Genomic DNA, 17,206 nt, shown 5'->3' on the forward strand with positions numbered 1-17,206 from the left:
ATACTTGATCTGGTCCAGAGTTTTTATTTGATTTCAGTTGATTGACAACTTAAATTCTTGCATGATTGAACACTTGGGTAAAACAGACTTTAAAGTCTGCTTAGAAATACAAAGTGGAAGGTAACCTTTTACAATCCTTCTGGTATATGATGTCTCGAATTATAACAACCAAGAAATCTAATAATAATTTTGTTTCCAGAATGACGATTTTCGAAAAAAACGGTTTTTTGTAACTTGAAATTATGATTAAGTTTTTCATGAAACTGCTCAAAATTGGATTTTTATCTCTTGTAGGATGACAGAGTAAGCTATGTATGGCCATCTTACAGTAGTATTTGGAACACATTCCGAATAAATCGCGTTAATAGTCGTGTATACAATGCATGGGAACAGTGTTGGGAACCAATCAAATTCGTCCGAGCTAAATTGGGCCTATCTTCCATATAACCTGTCTGTGTGATAATATTATTTTAGTCTTGAGAGGTTTATAGCACAGGTCTGTATTATATTCGTACTTTTTTTTGTGTGGATTTTAGGATAAAAAATTGAGGAGCATATTATATTTGAGCAAAAATGTTACATGTCACTCAATCAAGGATTACAGATCTAATGGCAAGAATAGAAAGAACACAAAATAGCAAAGGTTACAAATCTGACAAGCTAGGATGAAACAGATACAGGGATCAGTTTAGATAGAGAAGCCAGCGAATAGGGATTATAAAGAATGGACACTGAGCGAATTTGCCTGTGTTTTGTTTCTCTGTGCGCCAGCAGTTAGTTCCACTTTCAAGCGCTAGAGGTAGTGTAATCGAGCATATGCTAAGATAATAATTGAGAATAGAGTTGAGGCACAGGATCCAAACATCGCCTACCTATTGCATAATCCAGTAACATTTTGCTTCAAATAAATTCAAGTTAACAGCTTTTCCTTATTTCTCAGTGACAAACTAGTTGTAATAATAATATTTTATATTTCAGATATACAGTAATACATTATATTATAAAATAATATAATACATTATAAAATTAAGTATCGAATTCGTTTAATATTTGTATATAATATAATATAGGTATATGGTTTTACTTCTCGTAAGAGTTTTGTTTTTCCATTTTCAGCGCTATCAAATCATTACATATTTTAATTGTTGTTGGGGTCAACGTTTGAACTCTCATTATAAAGGAACTCTAGAGTCTAGACATTACAGTTAATGACGGATTTATTATTTTATGGATCCAATTTATTTTATTTGAGTACATAATGTGCCTAGATGTATTAATTGTATGTGTTATATTTCCGCTGTGTCGACTGCTAGCTGGTGTGATGTCAGCGCCAACTCTAGGGAGAAAGCAGAATCTCACGCTTTAGCTGGCTTGAAGGTCATTGAAATCAGTCCGGCTACATCAAAGGTACCGACGCGAAGTGTCTATTCTTTATAATCCCTATTCGCTGGAGAAGCAACTAACCCACAGTCACCATGCAGCCTTTAGCAAGGTTGGCTTCCAGACATGGCCGCCCCTGGAAGTAGGCAGCCAGCACCGTCTGCTCGGCTGTGAGGCAGCCGTCCATGTAGCCGCAGCCCAGCTCGCCCACCGAGTGGCCCACGATGCCGTCCACTTGGATGCCCACGGCCTTGATGACGTCCACGAGGCCTATCTGTGAACAAGGGGGCGTCACTGCAGCACATTACAGTCCAGGCACACTTCAGTGCTCTTGTAGAGTGCTTGCGAATGAAATTCTTCCGATGTAAGAACAAGTCTGACTTTTGTGTCTGTGTGTGTGTGATAGGAGAAGGAAAGATGAAAGGAAAAGAGAAAGAGATTGAGAAACAAGAAAGTATGAGAGACAGAGCAATAGCAAGAAAAACAGAAAAGAAATGAGAGAAAGAATCAAGGAAGAGCAAGAAGAAAAAAGGAAGAAAACAGAATTCAAAGAAGAAACAAACAAAGGCTATGCATACTAACCTCGCAGGCTGCGATGCCCACCAAGCAGTTGACGATGCTGCTGAAGGTGCCGGGGTCCTCGGACGTGAGTATGTGCAGCACGTCCACGCCGTGGGGTTGCAGGGCCGCCCGGCACCTGTCGACGGCTGCAGCGAACGTCGGCACCTGCAGCAGGGACCGTCCCATGCAGGGCCACTGCGACCCCAGCCCACTGAACACCAGCCACACGGGGCGCTTGCAGCCGGGCCAGAACTGGACAGAGCAGACAGATTTATGGAAGTACATAGTTTGGCTTCACTTGCTAAATAGCTACACTAAGTTACCAGCTCTTCTTAAACTGTCTCAGATTAATTATGCACGTTTTAAATATCTACCAAGGAATATCACTGCACTTGGTGTTGCACATGTACCAGGGTCAGAAGGCTAGCCCTCAATGATAATGATGAATGAACAGGTGTGTGAACTATTTTTACTAGGTGTCTGCAGTACATTATTAATCGGTTCAGAAGCTTTTATCATCCAGTCTGCTGTCAAAAAATCTGAAAGTTAGAACTTATAAAACAGTTATATTACCGGTTGTTCTGTATGGTTGTGAAACTTGGACTCTCACTCTGAGAGAGGAACAGAGGTTAAGGGTGTTTGAGAATAAGGTTCTTAGGAAAATATTTGGGGCTAAGTGGGATGAAGTTACAGGAGAATGGAGAAAGTTACACAACACAGAACTGCACGCATTGTATTCTTCACCTGACATAATTAGGAACATTAAATCCAGACGTTTGCGATGGGCAGGGCATGTAGCACGTATGGACGAATCCAGAAATGCATATAGAGTGTTAGTTGGGAGACCGGAGGGAAAAAGACCTTTGGGGAGGCCGAGACGTAGATGGGAGGATAATATTAAAATGTATTTGAGGGAGGTGGGATATGATGATAGGGACTGGATTAATCTTGCACAGGATAGGGACCGCTGGCGGGCTTATGTGAGGGCGGCAATGAACCTCCGGGTTCCTTAAAAGCCAGTAAGTAAATAAGTAAGTAAGTCTGCAGTACATGGTATTCACAGACGATGTCGTCCTACTCCGAAGGAACTTCTAAAACTTGAGTGAGGTGCTGGAACAATTAATGAACGCATGAAAAACTTGGGGCTATGAAGTAGCACCGAGAAGATTTAAAATTACATGGTAGTTATGAGAGAGTAAAGAAATTTATAAAATATTTCAGATGAAGAAAGAAGCCTTGCTTAGTACACTGAGGAAGCTCTGTGGAAGGTAGGCGTTTCTATGGCAACTGTCATTTCATGGAATAGCTTCATATGCGCTATGGTTCTTACTTAACCTGGAATCTTCTATAAATATCTGGGAGCATTGGTGACTGACAACAACGAAGTCAGTGCCAAGAAGAAGGCACGGATTGCGGCTGGCAGCATTACATGAGGAATGATGAAATTATACCGAAATCAGCTTTGAAAATCACGTGAATTAAAAGTGACAATGGTTTTCTCTTTCTCCTGTAAAATCTTGTTAAAAACACAGAGCGGATTTTGGAAGTGCAATGACGATATGCTACACTTGCACGAAGAAAAAATTCACAAACAGGGTCTTCCACTCCAACTGAGATGAAGACGAGGTGACAATGGATTTAATTCAGTAGGTACCTAATTACTGAAATGATGATGATAGTGATTATGTTGACTCGGCCTCGCTTATCACACATGCTTCCTCGTACTGTACCTTGATGCTCCTTTGTTTGGGGCCCCCTTTGGACAGCAGTGTGTAGCCTCGGTAGCAGTGTCCCGGGATGTTGACAGCCTGGAAGTCGTGCAGGAGGGACACATACTCCGCGTCCAGAGGCCTGCTCTCCAACTGCAAGCATTGCCACAGCTGATCTGATTTGTTTGTACAATGAACTCAAGGATTTCTTTATTACTATTACATATAATTATTGTTATTATTTTGTTTTTATTATTATTACTATTATTCATAATCGTTATTATGTAATTGCCATGCTGTTATACAGAAAGCAAAGAAAGCATATGGCAGAAAAAAAAGAAAAAGAGGGGAAAAAAGGAACAAAGAGGAAAAAGAAGAGCGAAAAAAGGAAAGAGATCAAGTAGAAGAGGGTTGAAAAGAAGAAAGTTAAGAGATATAAGAGAATACACAAAATACACAAAGATGCAAATGGGAGGAAGAGAGAAGAAGAAGCAAAGCAGGCAAACAGCAAGAAAAGAAAGAGAGAAGGACAGAAGAAAATAACAGAAGGGAACATTAAAGAATGGAAGATATTCCAAGGAAAGAAATGAGCAAAGACAGAAACGAGAATGAAAGCAAAAAGAAGAAAGGGAGATAGAAAAAGAAATAAGATAAAAAGAAACATGAAGAGGAAAGAATAACTGAATACTGAAAAGAATGAAAGGATAAAACGAAATAAGAAAGAAAGCAAACCAGATTTCATATTTTATTTTTTCATTTCATTTATTGTATTCCACAGATCTTACATTACCATTGAAGCTTTAAGATGTGGAACAAGGAAAAATTTTACAAAACTATATTTTTTTGGCGAGACGAAGTGAGGTAAAATAAATACATTAAGAAAAGATGACGAAGGGACAGATAAATAATTAAGAAAAAAATACTGGTTACTGACGTCGTTGAGGATGACGTCAACGGCTTCTTTCGTACGTCCAGACGCCACCACTAGGCGGGGGATGTGGTCTGAGGGGGCGCCTGCATTCACTTTGGTCTTGTGGTTCCAGTCCAGCAGGGTGTGAGCGTTGGCACCGCCGAAGCCGAACGAGTTGATGCCGACAAGCCCGCCTCTCAGAGGACACTTCTCAGTTACCACCTGCAGACAGAGACCACCAGGCCATCAGGTGCAGCAACAAGAGTGATGATGATGATCATCATCATCATCATTGGACAAAAAAAATTATGCATAGTTATGAAAACTGGACTCTCCTCATACTTTGTTTAATGTGAAAGTAAAATCAAAGAGTGGACATTCCTGAAGAAGCAGTGTCACCTCTGACCTTGAGTCGTCCTTCTTTCAGAGCCTCCACCCCTTCCCGGGGATTATTGTAGTGCAGGTTGGGGGGGATAAAGCCAGTCACCATGGCGATGACCACTTTGGCGATAGAGCACATCCCCGATGCTGGCTCGGTGTGGCCAATGTTGGACTTGACAGAGCCGATGAGCAGAGGTTTGTCTCGACCAGTGCAGTACACCTCATCCAGCGTGACCAGCTCCTCAGTGTCGCCAACCTAGGCAAATATTTCACAGCTCTGCAATTCCTAGTCTTACTATTCTTTACTTCTAAGGAAGTCTCATGTCTCACAAGCTTTTTTATTTTTTATTTAATCATTCGCCCTGAGGCATTAAACGCAAAATATATATATATATATATATATATATATATATATATATATATATATATTATTCCGCAAAATAAAGTCCATTATTTTCAATGACTTTCATTCATCTGTCACAATCCAAATTAGCCGACAATATCAATCCTTGAATTTCGATGTGGAAACTCAATGGCATTAAAAGTAGAGCTATTATCTCTCTGTTTAATCTTGATTGCACTCCCTTATTTGTCACAAATTGATGTTAATTTAATCACACCATGATTCTTTAGTAGCTTTTAATACAGCATTCTTATCATATAAATACAGTATGGTATTTAAGACAATTAAGTTCTTTAATCTTGCACATCAAACAGTGTGCCAACAACAAACATTCGTTTTTACTAGTATGAAGATTGCTGACATTGGTACATACAGTACACTATGAGTTTATTTTCCATTTGCCAATATCTGACGGTCATTTTCAAGAATAAATTCAAACTGAATACTAGCACAGTCTACTATATACAGTCACGAAGCTTAAGTTTTGAGGGTGCTAGAAACAATAGACTGTGACGGTTCTATTTTTCATTGCCTGTAATGAGGCAATATTAGCGATCCAAGTGGTGAGCAACTATCTAATGTTTGCATATTTACTACGTATTGAGCTTCGCGACTGTATATACTAGACTGTGATACTAGGAAAACACAGTAGCTATAACACGAAATTCTGAAGTATGGTAGATCAGAAAATAAGAGAAGTGGAAGTCCATGTGCACCTTAAATTTATATGTTTAATTAATTTAGAATATTTAGGATAAGAGAAAAGACAATAAATTGCTTGTTCTAACCTTCTTCTTAAAAATGAAATGCTGAAGACAAGAAATAACAGGTAAATTTGACCAGAAGTTCGTTCACTCATGTGATCAATAAAATATGTGATTCTTTTCCATGTAATTCTCTAATTATCTGCAGGATCCAAAAGTGGTGTAGCTTACAATAATTTCTGAAAAAGTCTAGTTCTATATCCAGACTATGCTTGATAAGGCACAAAGCCTGGAGTTCACAATAATATCACTACCTTGGTGGCAGTGCCGTGGGCCTCCATAAAGCTGACTGTCGTGGGATTAATGCCGCACTCCTGGTAGAATTCGTCCTGCAAGACTCGCTGTAACTCCTTGCTGGGGAAAGTGATGCCGCGCTCCTTGTAGCCATCACAGTTGGTCTTGGCGTGCACCACACGTGCATACACACGCTTGGCGTCACGTGCCTTCTGCAGGTACATCACGGCGACCGCCTCACTTCGCACGTAGCCATTGGCTGGACACACAGACACACAAGAGTGCAGGCCTTCCTGCTTCAGAGGATAAAGTCTGCCAGTATATGGTGAGATACAGGATGGATCAGGTAACAGTTCCTGTTAACATTCTCTTCTTTCATTTTTATGCACAAATGCATTTTTTTTTTCAATTAAAGAGGCTTCTTCCATCAATGTTTACCCCTTTCCTTTACCCTGCTATCCCCAGTATTGTCGAGCTGACAAGGTGTAGTGACTTGATTCTATAGAGCAGACCTCTAATTTTCGACAAAAGCTTCTAAAGATATAAAATCCGTTTTCCCAGCTACCTTCTAACTATTCACTACGAAATTCAATATTGTATGAGCTCTCGCATTATTTCATAGAATTAAAATCCTTAAATGTTTCCTTGAGGCATTTCTACCCTATTCCTCACTTCACTCTTACTTACGATGAAAGAGTAATGGAACAGAGAAAAATTCTCTCCGGCACCGGGATTTAAACCCAGGTTTTCAGCTCTACGTGCTGATGCTTTATCCACTAAGCCACACCGGATACCCATCCCGGTGTCTGACAGATTCGTCTCAGTTTAAGTTCCAACTCTTGGGTTCCCTCTAGTGGCTCTTTCATCATATGATGACGCAGAATATCTGCATGGAAATATCATATGTACTTCGGTACATTAAAATAATATATATGATATCCGTAAATCACTTCGTGATTTAAGACGGCGCTTATTCCGTCGGATCCCGGCCAACTAGTCACTCATAACGAGTGCACCTCCGCACATGTGTAGACTTCAGTCCTACGTTCATAGACATCTATGACATAGTGCAGAGGGCGGCCACTAGAGGGAACCCAAGAGTTGGAACTTAAACTGAGACGATTCTGTCCGACACCGGGATGGATATCCGGTGTGGCTTAGTGGATAAAGCATCAGCACGTAGAGCTGAAAACCCGGATTCAAATTCCGGTGTTGGAGAGAATTTTTCTCTGTTCCATTACTCTTTCATCATATGATGACGCAGAATATCTGCATGGAAATATCATATGTACTTCGGTACATTAAAATAATACAGGGTAAACTGGGGTCTGTTGGACAGTCGGGCATGTTGGACACTCTGTACTTTAACGTGTTACCTCGCCACTTGTGGGCACAACATTCTACTAGAAGTCAATGACGGAAGTGGCCCCACTCGTGGCTACTTCCGTCATTGACTTCTAGCAGAATGTTGTGCCCACAAGTGGCGAGCTAACACGTTAAAGTACAGAGTGTCCAACATGCCCGACTGTCCAACTGACCCTAGTTTACCCTATATCACTCTTACTTGTTACCAATCCAATTACAGTCAAATATACTAAATTCTTAGGTACCTGAATCGACTCTGCTGTATCCTGGAACTCACATGCTAGGAAAATTATAGAAAAGTGGCCAGTTCCTTTTCCCCTCCATTGCATGCATCGCCAATTAGCTATACATTACACTAATCAGACTTCAGATGTACACAAACAATTGTTCTTCCTCTGACATATCGTCAAGTGAGATGTACAGTCTTAGAAAAAAGTTTTGTCGCACAGATACTAGAAAGGCGGCACTGCGCATGATCAGACATACAACGAAACAAAACTAATTTTATTACCTCAACTAGTCGTTCTCTTTGAACCAGGTCGCTTGTCCTCTGATCATGCGCACTGCCTTCTTTCTGGGACTTACAAAGTATCTGTGCAACAAAACTTTTTTCTAAGACTGTACTGCCTGACAGTAGATATACATATGAGTCAGAACCTCAATCAGAGGTAACCGTACTATTGAGGGATATATTTTGATAATATATCATTTTGTTCAAAGTTGCAACCTAAAAGAAAGATGGTTTTAAAGGCCCCATCAACTTAAAAACAAAGTGATATTCAAAGTAAAGGTTCTGTTTAGAGAAATACATAACAGTGAAAACCGCACGTTTCTACAACACTCCGTTCTCTCAAAACTGCGTGTATAATGATACACCAGCTGTAGTCGTGACGTCACAATTCCAGGTAGTTCACTGCGATTCTTCCATAGAGCTTTACTCAGTAGCATTTTGTACGGTGAAGTAACTAATGTCTTATTATTTTATATACAAGTTTGTGTGCTATTCTATCGGAAATGCCTCTCTGTTGTGTTTTTGGGTGTTCTAATACTACAAACATTGATCTTGGAATAAGTATTCATGTATTTCCTAATCACCAATGACCACCAATGAGATTCAAAGCGTGGGTGAATCGAATAAATCGGCATAATTTCAAAACCCACCCGGAATTCCATCGTTTGTTCTGAACTCTTCATTCCAGAAGATTTTGAAATTATATCCCAGCTTAGATTTTAACTTTGCATATGAAAACAAGTAGACTGCTTTAAAAAAAAGTGCAATCCCTTCTTTAAAATTAAAACCGGGTGAAATTAATGGATGTCATCAAAATCAGAGAAAGGAAGTAGATGATAAAACAAGCAAGTGCATGCAGCGAACTTTGTGAGACAATGTACGAAGAAGCAGGGACCAGTGATATCCAAGAACAAACAAGTGATGATGCCAATTTAAACACACATACAAATTGCAATGAATGAGGTGTGCACTGTGAGCTGGGAAGTGAAATTTTCTGACGTATTTCAAACTGTGAAACTTCTGAAAGTGAGGAGGTAAATGATATGGATGTGTCCTTTTGTGAAACAACTAGTACCAGTAGTGACGAGTGCACTGACACCATAGGAGAAGCGGGCGGTTTTATCGAAATATAACAATTTGTTGTCGTTATTGTTTTCTAATCCCAGGCGTTTGACAATAAAGTCATTTGACCTGTTGCACTCCAATATTTTTCAAAGATATCGTCATGGTCTGCCACTGAAGCACAGATTTGAAGTGTTCCGAATCCATTTAAAAATAAACAAGAGTGCAATATTTTTTATTGTGTGGGAATGTTTACTATCTCTGTTCGCCTTTTGTCCTATATCCAATAAAAATTTCGATGTGTATATTGATACAAATTTATCTGTTAAAGCTTCGAATTTGTTTTAAAAAAATTCAGGTTGTAATAGGTTTTAGAAATTGATTACTTTTTCCTGATCGAGTTATTGAAACAATTATAAATGGTCAACATATTATTGGAGGTAAAGTTATTAAAACCTTATGAAAGGAAGGAACAATTGATAAAATAAAAAAAAAAAATGTAAAAATTGAGATATCTTTTTTAATGTTCAGTGTGTTGGTTGCAAAATATAATAAATTGTGATGAATTTTTTTAAATTAAAAACAATTTCTAATTAATCAAAATACGAAATTTCCCTTCTATCAGCAGTTTGAAAGTTCCTGTATTCATTATCAGGGTCGGGGTATTCACGATGAATTTCTTTTATTACACTTGAAGGTATGACTTTTCTGTTTCCTCTTCCGAGGAGATTCAAAGAATTAATCCAGTAAACAAACTGTCTGTAAGCTACATAGCGATGTTCCTGTTATTTACCTTCCGGAACCTCTTCCCTTTCAAAATTAGACTCCGTCCTCACCATCATAAAATACCTAGCAATATTCAAGCGTCTTCGTTTAGTGTAACTTTGTGAAATGCATTACGAAATGTAATATACTCAGCACTTCCCTTTACATCTCTTATCACTGCACTTTCACAGGAACAGAAACTCTCTTGATGAGTGGCTGAAGAAACATTCACCACAGAAACACGTCTGTGATTCCTAGCCAGTCTCTATTCTCACTGCTTTCTTCCATATTCTTACAATTTCATCTTTCCTGAGCTCAAATTGATATGGCCTGATTCCAGCCATGATTTGTGAAAATAACTATTCCACATAAGTCACGACATTGGACGCCAGAAACTTACACTAATAATAGGAAGAGATTGACGTGGAAAGAAGCTTACAATTACCGTATAAACAAGGGCAGCTCTACAATAAGAACTGCAGAGCTGCAGAACCGCCATTTAAATGGACCTGAAAAAATTAAAAATGTAAAACGTGCTTTTATGTAATCTAGTTCATTGTTTTATTTATTTTTCCAATTCATTCTCCTTCGATTCGAGATTTTACTGTCTGTAGCAGCCTTGAACTGCTCGAGAATTTTAGCTGTAGTGTACTTTTCGGATCTGTGATCGGCAGTTCCTGGAGCTCAACGCAGGGTAGTCGGCAGCAGAAAACTGGTTTTCTTCACCGTCCCATAAGACTGCATTAGAGCTGCAACCGAAGCAGCTCTCTCCGAAAATACAAAAGAACCGCCAACACCCTCATCTCTTTATGACCTGCGTTAGAACACACAGGCTTCTGGACTACTGCATATCATTACAGTTCCAGTGTGTTATAGTACTGTGTGTGGTGTGATGTGATTAGTCAGTGTGTCTAAGGAAGTATTTTATATTAAATATGAATGAAATGAAAACCTAATCGACCAACCCTTTTCGAAGTTAAAAGAGAAATTGCATGTTAACTTAAGAAATTAGGACGTCCTACACAAAATTTAAATATTGAAATTTCCGGAAAAAGTCGAGGAAATCATGTAGCCTACTAGTCATTTTTATACCGAAATGTGTAATGGAAACGATTGGTTTTTTGCTGCGCTCATGAAAACGCTTTCTGTATTCTGTTTAGAGGAGAAAATACATGGACAAACACCGGAGTGAAGGATTTAGCTAATTTGACTTAAAAAACTATAAAAGCATGCGGGGCACATCTCCACTACGTGACTAGTTGTACCAGGTGGGAGAGGTGTAGTGCACGGATGGTTGGAGTACAATTTCGGGTGCACAGTCAACTTCGAGAAGGGGCTGTAATTACACGCGTCATCCGATTTAGATGCAATAAACAGCATGCGTTTGCTAAATACACTATTTTTCATGCAGAACTGCCAACCTCTGTAACCACGGGCTGCTACTGGTATAAACCCAGTTGCTGCTACTCATGGCCGTGGCATACTCGCCACAGTGGAGTTGTGACGTCATTTCTGTATCTCCGGGAATTTTTAACTGTGGATTGTCGCCATTCTATTAATCGTACTACGCTCAGGTTTTCACAGAAACTAATCTCTACACCTACTCTGTTAGAATCATTTTCTAACTAAAAGTACATTTTTTTTAAGTTGACAGGGCCTTTAAGTATGTGATTAGGTCTTATTTTCGGAATACATTGTCATTATAACATCAGTTGAAATGATTTGATTATTCACGTTTCAATAACCGTCATTAGCTTTATGAACCCAATTAACTAAGATAATCAAAGTTCTGTTCGCAGATGATGGATTACGTGATGGTGGGCAACTCACCGTCCCTGTCAAAGGAGCGGCACATGCCCTGGTGACTCAGCACGCCCAGGCGCCAAAACTGGATGGTGACATGTGGGTGTAGGCATATATTGCTTCCAGCTACGATGGCAGCTTCACAGTGTCCATCTCGAATGGCCCTGTACGCATGCTCCATAGCATACGAGCTGGATGAGCAGGCTGTGTCCACCATGTAGCTGGGACCTGCAATGACAACGTGGCATTTATCACAGTTAATACTCAACAACTGCATGTCAAAGTATATCAATCTGCAGTACAAGAATAGGCCTGCTTTTACCAAGAATTTCAAGCCACTGAGATATTCTGTTAGCCATGATGCCCCGAGAGCAGCCACGGAATCCCAGGCCTCCTTCCTGCAGCTTCTCGTAGAACCAAGTCTTCTCGGACTCGCTAAAACATGTGCCCAAGTACATTCCGATTCGTTTTCCTCTCACGTTAGCTGGGCTCACACCTGAAAATACATACGAAATGCTATATACATTATTCAAGAAACACGGGTGCTAGAAAAAAGGCGAGTGGGGATAAAAAGAGAAACCAAGGTCAGGAAGTGATGGAGAAGAAAGCAGTGAAAAGATTAAGGGTGCGAGTGTAAGTGGAAATCTAGGATGTGAAAGTGAAAGCGTGGGGGGGAAAATAAAAGAGGAATAGAAGAAGAAATAAATAGAAAGACAGAGATAGAAATAAAGCAGAGACGAACAGTAAAGAAAGGTCAGAACCTGCGACAGCTGAGGATATAGCAAAGGTATTAGATATGATTAAAAAATGTGGGGATGTGATCAGAAAGTGCTAGTAAAGGAAATTGTAAATGATAGAGAAGTATAGGGGAGAGAGAAAATGAATAAGCTGATGTGTAGAGATAAATATAAGTATTTATAGGAAGTGAGAATAGTGAGAAAGGATTAGGTGTGAGTGGAATAGTGAGAAAGTGAAAGTGAGCGCAAATAGGAATGAGTGAAAATAGTGAAAAAGGGTTAAGAGAAGTGAACAAGTGACAGCATAAAATTAGTACTAACGTTTGAACGTTGGAACAGTAAATGAATATAAGAGAAAGATAGGAGAAAAGGTCAAAGAACAAATAGGGCAAATAATTCAATATGACAATTTATAGAGAATAAGTGAAATTGAAATTTTAGTGAATAGTAGTTAGAGGAAAAAGGGGATTTGAAAGGTGTATATAATTTTAGATATATTAGGATTAATTATCAAATAGAGAATAGCAAATGAAATGTAGGAGAAATACTGAAGGGGAGATTGACCAAGTAATATAAAAGGTACATAGTGTAATTGGGAGAATTTGTTTAGACGCGTACTGCAAATAATGTGTTATTGTAATAATATGCTAATGGTGGCACCGGATACAGAACTGTGAGGTACACCCTTACATGTAAAGAAGTGCTGTGACCAAATATATATCATATCATATCATATCATATCATATCATATATCATATCATATTATATCATATCATATCATATATCATATCATATATCATATCATATCATATCATATCATATATCATATCATATATCATATCATATCATATATCATATCATATTATATCATATCATATCATATATCATATCATATATCATATCATATCATATATCATATCATATTATATCATATCATATCATATATCATATCATATATCATATCATATCATATCATATCATATCATATATATCATATCATATCATATATCATATCATATCATATATCATATCATATTATATCATATCATATCATATATCATATCATATATCATATCATATCATATCATATATCATATCATATCATATATCATATCATATCATATCATATATCATATCATATTATATCATATCATATCATATATCATATCATATATCATATCATATCATATCATATCATATATCATATCATATCATATATCATATCATATCATATCATATATCATATCATATCATATATCATATCATATCATATCATATCATATCATATATCATATCATATATCATATCATATCATATATCATATATCATATCATATATCATATCATATCATATCATATCATATCATATCATATCATATCATGTCATATCATATCATATATCATATCATATCATGTCATATCATATCATATATCATATCATATCATATATCATATCATATCATGTCATATATCATATATCATATATCATATCATGTCATGTCATGTCATGTCATGTCATGTCATATCATATCATATATACATTACTTGCAATTGGGCTCAACATAATGGGCCCACCAGATCACCCCCGACTTGTCCTTATAATGGAATCTGTATGTAGCTTAAAACGCTGTACCAGGACACAGTGGAATACAGAAGAGACTACTTCTGAAAGCAGTACAGTTTATGAGCGCAGGAAGTCAGCTGCTTTTGCTTTGCAATAACAGATTAACTTTATGTAGGTGGCATTTATAAGGGAGAAAATTATGATTTAATCTATCATGAAATTAAATATTAATAGCGAATCTAACAAAATTCAGATGTTTGATATGGCAGGGCATGTAGCACGTATGGGCGAATCCAGAAATGCATATAGAGTGTTAGTTGGGAGGCTGGAGGGAAAAAGACCTTTCGGGAGGCCGAGACGTAGCTGGAAGGATAATATTAAAATGGATTTGGGAAAGGTGGGATACGATGATAGAGACTGGATTAATATTGCACAGGAATTAGGTTTTGAGATTTGGTACCTGGAATGTTACATGGAGAAGTTCAAATATCTTGGAGCAACAGTAACAACGCTGTATCAACATCTAGGTTATTTAGCGTCTGAATGAGATGAAGGTAATAATGCCGGTGAAATGAGTCCGAGGTCCAGCACCGAAAGTTATCCAGCATTTGCTCTTATTGGGTTGAGGGAAAACCCCGGAAAAAACCTCAACCAGGTAACTTCCCCCAACTGGGATTCGAACCCGGGCCACCTGGTTTCGCGGCCAGACGTGCTGGCCCATTACTCCACAGGTGTGGACTATTGTCAATATCACCACTGCAAATCTCCCAAGTAAAGAAAATCTATTTCATATAACTACTACTACCACTACTACTACTACTACTATTAATAATAATAATAATAATAATAATAATAATAATAATAATAATAATAATAATAGGGGCTATAATAATAATAATAATAATAATAATAATAATAATAATAATAGGGGCTCTAATAATAATAATAATAATAATATTAATAATAATAATAATAATAATAATAATAATAACCAACAAAAGTGACACTCCAACAGATGTCCTAAAATTGTTAACATTGGGAACTATTTATAGTACATTCCCTAATAAAGAAGAGCGTCATAACTTCACTGATGGATCCTTACTGTGCAACCAAAATGGAGTAGGTGCTAGTGCTACATGTCCACTTTTCTCGCTTTCTCCTTAGGTTATGGAGCTACAAATTTTGATGGTGAACCTGAAGGCATCTACTTGACACTTCAAAATCTATTGTACTGGATCTCTTATTTTCAACTAGCTAGTTCAGTGACTGTAAAGCAGCTATTACTGCTATCATAACCACTCTGTTACCTAAAACCAAAAAAATAACTGACTGTTGAAAATTTACACACCATCTGATAAAGCTTATCAAAGGAATAGTTTTTCAGTGGGATTATCTGGTACTGTAATGAAGCTAAGAAGGGAAGTAAAATCTTACAAAACCCCCACGTCAACTTTATCATTTTCAACAGTTAAAAGATTAATCAAGTCAAAATATCAAGATATAGTATAATACCATTTCCACGAAATTTTAAATAATGAAAGATGGGAACGTCTCTTTGAGCCTTTCCAGCCAGCATTTGCGACCAGAAATCAAAATTTTTCTTTCGAACTTCACTAAAATACTACCTAGAAAAAAAATTACTGCTTTCTATAAGCTGGACGAGTACTTCAGGAAAGATGTAACTTTCCCCAACCAGGAATCGAACCCGGGCCACCTGATTTTGCGGCCACAGGTGTCAACTTATTATTTCCTTTGTAATAAATTAGCTATAAACATGTTTATTTTCACTTCGTATTTACAGGATTTAAAGTTCACTGAGTTTACGCTAATTGGCACATACTTAATAGATAATGGTGTGTTTTGTTACGTAATATCTTCAAGGTACGTTTCTTCATTTTTTTTCATAGATTTTTGTATTTACATCTTCATATTTTATTATAACATGTCAATAGTTTCCTATGTTTACATTTTTATTTTTTTGCATAATTTACATTCTTGGTTTGTTTTCTGTACGTAGTTATATTTATTTAAAAATATATTTTAAAAAAGTTTATAACAAATAATTTCGGATAACAGTATTGTTATGGTGACTGGGCAGTCTTAAACTAAAACTGGCTTCTTGGGCATCTGAAATATTTATAGAAAAGCACGATACATAATCACATAAGATAATATTAAAATGTATCCTAGACCTTTCACGTTACTGGCACAGTCTAGTATATACAGTCGCGAAGCTCAATATGTAGTAAATATGCAAACATTAGATAGTTGCTCACCACTAGGATCGCTAATATCGCCTCATTACAGGCAATGAAAAATAGTACCGTCACAGTCTATTGTTTCTAGCACCCTCAAAACTCAAGCTTCGTGACTGTATATAGCAGACTGTGGTTACTGGTGAAACACCATAAAGTCGCGAAACAGTCAATTTCCTAGGCATAAATTTGTTAATTGATTGGAACTTAAGAATACAGCTAGGAACTTACGTCTTTATTGCATTATTGATTTTATTATTTTCGATGCAAGGAATACCTTTATTTATTTATTTACCTTTGTAATATCATTAAAAAAAACATGTTTTCGTAATCATTTTAAATGGCTGTCTTTGTATCTAAGTAGCATACTTACGCCGTATCCTGAAGTATAGCCAATTGATTGCAATAAAACACTATTTTCGAATCCGTAATAATTTACATCACTACTCTGAATCTTTATCTTACCTTTGTGCATAAAGTAATATTAAAAAAATACACGTTAAGTACAACGAAAGCAATGAGCAAGCACAATTACATCAATATCACTTTAGAAACCCCCGCCACCACTCAGCGTTGCCGAACCTACCCATGCCCCAGCTTCTCTGAATCAATGGCTTGCAATAAAATGGTGTTCACACTAATTTAATCATTAATACTAATTACTTGGTTAAAATTGGACATTCAAAGGGAAAGAAGCGGAAAAATTAAACAGAGTACAAAACACAACGCAGAGAAGGAAAACTAAAGAAAAATTAAAAACCGGAAAATAATCATTATCGAGAACATTTGTATCAAAGGGTCTG

The 17,206-nt window shown here is 37.3% G+C and overlaps 1 protein-coding gene across 1 annotated transcript in view; it reads right to left on the bottom strand.

The window, feature by feature from the left end:
• The window catches only part of LOC138695368 (fatty acid synthase-like), a 61,716-nt gene extending 44,723 nt beyond the window's left edge, over positions 1–16,993 (bottom strand). The window contains exons 1-9 of the mRNA XM_069819786.1: positions 16,990–16,993; positions 12,171–12,344; positions 11,876–12,076; positions 6,363–6,601; positions 4,967–5,197; positions 4,585–4,782; positions 3,672–3,803; positions 1,963–2,193; positions 1,465–1,654 (exon numbers count right to left, since the gene is read on the bottom strand). Coding sequence (XP_069675887.1) covers positions 1,465–1,654; positions 1,963–2,193; positions 3,672–3,803; positions 4,585–4,782; positions 4,967–5,197; positions 6,363–6,601; positions 11,876–12,076; positions 12,171–12,344; positions 16,990–16,993 — 1,600 coding nt within the window. The remainder of the gene's footprint in view (positions 1–1,464; positions 1,655–1,962; positions 2,194–3,671; positions 3,804–4,584; positions 4,783–4,966; positions 5,198–6,362; positions 6,602–11,875; positions 12,077–12,170; positions 12,345–16,989) is intronic.
• Positions 16,994–17,206: the final 213 nt, after the last annotated feature.

Source organism: Periplaneta americana, chromosome 2, assembly GCF_040183065.1.
Source record: "Periplaneta americana isolate PAMFEO1 chromosome 2, P.americana_PAMFEO1_priV1, whole genome shotgun sequence".
Taxonomy (NCBI): Eukaryota; Metazoa; Arthropoda; class Insecta; order Blattodea; family Blattidae; genus Periplaneta; species Periplaneta americana.